This window comes from Cyprinodon variegatus, unplaced genomic scaffold, assembly GCF_000732505.1.
Source record: "Cyprinodon variegatus isolate N-32 unplaced genomic scaffold, C_variegatus-1.0 Scaffold866, whole genome shotgun sequence".
Classification (NCBI taxonomy): domain Eukaryota; kingdom Metazoa; phylum Chordata; class Actinopteri; order Cyprinodontiformes; family Cyprinodontidae; genus Cyprinodon; species Cyprinodon variegatus.
In genome coordinates this window covers 227407-229675 of record NW_015151319.1, presented here as the reverse complement: position 1 = coordinate 229675, position 2269 = coordinate 227407, and the positions used below count along the sequence as shown (strand labels likewise).

General features: G+C 42.4%; 1 protein-coding gene across 1 annotated transcript in view; it reads right to left on the bottom strand.

Moving 5' to 3' along the window:
- LOC107099390 (golgin subfamily A member 7-like) overlaps positions 1 to 2269 on the bottom strand; it is a 28662-nt gene that overhangs the window by 13866 nt on the left and 12527 nt on the right. The window contains exon 4 of the mRNA XM_015397484.1: positions 1728 to 1829. Coding sequence (XP_015252970.1) covers positions 1728 to 1829 — 102 coding nt within the window. The remainder of the gene's footprint in view (positions 1 to 1727; positions 1830 to 2269) is intronic.

Below are 2269 nucleotides of genomic sequence, written 5' to 3'. Positions count from 1 at the left end.
AGTTCCGACTTTAACCTCAGAGTTCCGACTTTAACCTCAGAGTTCCGACTTTAACCTCAGAGTTCCGACTTTAATCTCAGAGTTCCGACTTTAATCTCAGAATTCCGACTTTAATCTCAGAATTCCGACTTTAACCTCAGAATTCCGACTTTTATCTCAGAATTCCGACTTTAACCTCAGAATTCCGACTTTAACCTCAGAATTCATACTTTTATCTCAGAATTCTGAGAAAAAAGTCAGAATTCTGAGATTCAGGCCAGCATACCCTCAGTAATACGCATTCCATAGAATGTCCTCTGACTCCGCCCTCCTAACAGCCAATCAGGCTGTTTTATTTCCATAGTAATACTATTTAGCACTAATCTCACATCTGCAACCAGCGGTTGCTCAGATTTTGATCATAACATTGTTTAAACTACAATAGTTTTAACCAACTAGATTGGTTGGAAAAACAACCAATCTATTCTTAGAATCTATCCAACTGACAGCAGCTCTCCTACAAACTCCCACATCTTGACAGAGTAGTGATGCTGTTTAAATGCCTGTGGAAGTTCTCGTGTTGCCTAAACCACTTCCTGAAGCGGTCACATGGTATCACAGTAGCGAGGCTTCGGACGTCGTCAATTTTGGCCCCTCCCCTAAAGGAGTCACACCTCGACACGCCCTCACGCCTCATCTCATAACATCCCTAAAATACGGCCAAACCGAAGCACAGCAGACTTCCTGTTCAGAAACACGTTGGCTGAGCGGCAGAAGGATCAGCGGAAAGACGAGCGGCCAGAGATCCGCCTCTCTCGCTCTTTGCTCCGCCCACATACAGTCAGAAAAACTGCCACAGAACGAATGTCTGTTTTCTTTGAATTTATGTTTTCCTTTGATTTGAAAAGTCAGACATTTTGCTCATTGATTAAGACGTTTTACGTCTAAAATAAGAAAAAAAATCTCAGGTATTTTCAATGCATAGATGCACTTTAAGAAATGTTTACCTGGTTTTTATCAGTTTGCAGCGTAGCTGTGCTGCTTATTGGCAAGACGGGAGCAAATTAATACGGAAAAAATTTAAAAGTGGTAAAGTTTCTAAAAATTGTGACTTTTCAGTTTGAAATTAAAGGGAAAATTCCTGAAGAAACTAAACAGAAAAGGCTGCAAGAAAATGTTGGACTTTCCTCTGAATCTTTTTCCTGAACGTTGAGACGAGTCGGACAAAATAAATCCTTTGTTCGCATAAAAAAAATGTCTGTTAAAAATATGTTTATAAAGAAAGAAGTTCCCCAGATTAGACAGAAACATGATCTTAAAGATCATATTTCCTTTGCTAAAGCCCCGCTGCCTCCTGCCAACATCAGCGTGTCGGAGAAAGAATCCAGACGGCTGTCACTCCAATAAAATCACACGACAGGCGGAGAACAAAGCTCAGCTGTTTGCAATTTCCATCATATTTCCTTCACCCTAATCTCTTCCCACCCAGGTGTAATTAAGGAGCGCGGTGAGTCACCACACACGCAGACTAACGGCGACAGCCAGGATGGCGGTGCCGCTCACCTTCCACGGATTAAGCCCGAACCTTCGGGTTTCCTGGGAGCTGCCTCCATATTTACCCCCAGACAGAAAACCGCTGCAGCTGCAGTAAACTGCTTTAACCTGTTGTGCTCATCGTCAGGGTGACAGAGTGAGCAGCCTACTTCCTCACAGCGACTGTGGAGGATTGACTCGTTAAGGAAGGATACGACTCGGAGTCCTCTCTCGATGGGATCCGTCAGCAGCAGGCCTCGTGGCGCGTAGACCTTCTCATTCTGTTCCTGGATATATTTAGCAATCTTCTTCAGAACCTTAAAAAGAAGTAAAAACATTTTTACTCAGAGACTCTCTGTCTGCAGCTATAAAACCAAAGTTATTTTGATTAACATCCCAGCAGCATAAAGGACATTTAAACCAAAGATCTTTAACAGGATCAGCCGTAGTTTCCTGTGTTTCTTTGGATCAGCTGACATGTTGTTTATTAACCGATCATTTTAAAAACAAGGCTCAGTCATTGACCAGCAGAAGGTCAGAATGACGGTGCAGTATGGAGGACCAATTCTGCCATATTTAAAATACAGAAATAAATAAATGCTCAATAAATGTATTAGGGCTGCATCAACGAATCGATAAAAATCGTCTTTTAAAAGCGTTGGCAACGACTTTCATCATCGATTAGTTGTGTCGCGCGATTAATGCTTCATCCGCCGCCGTCGTCATCACTGCCACTTGATTGAAACGCGGGAAGAAA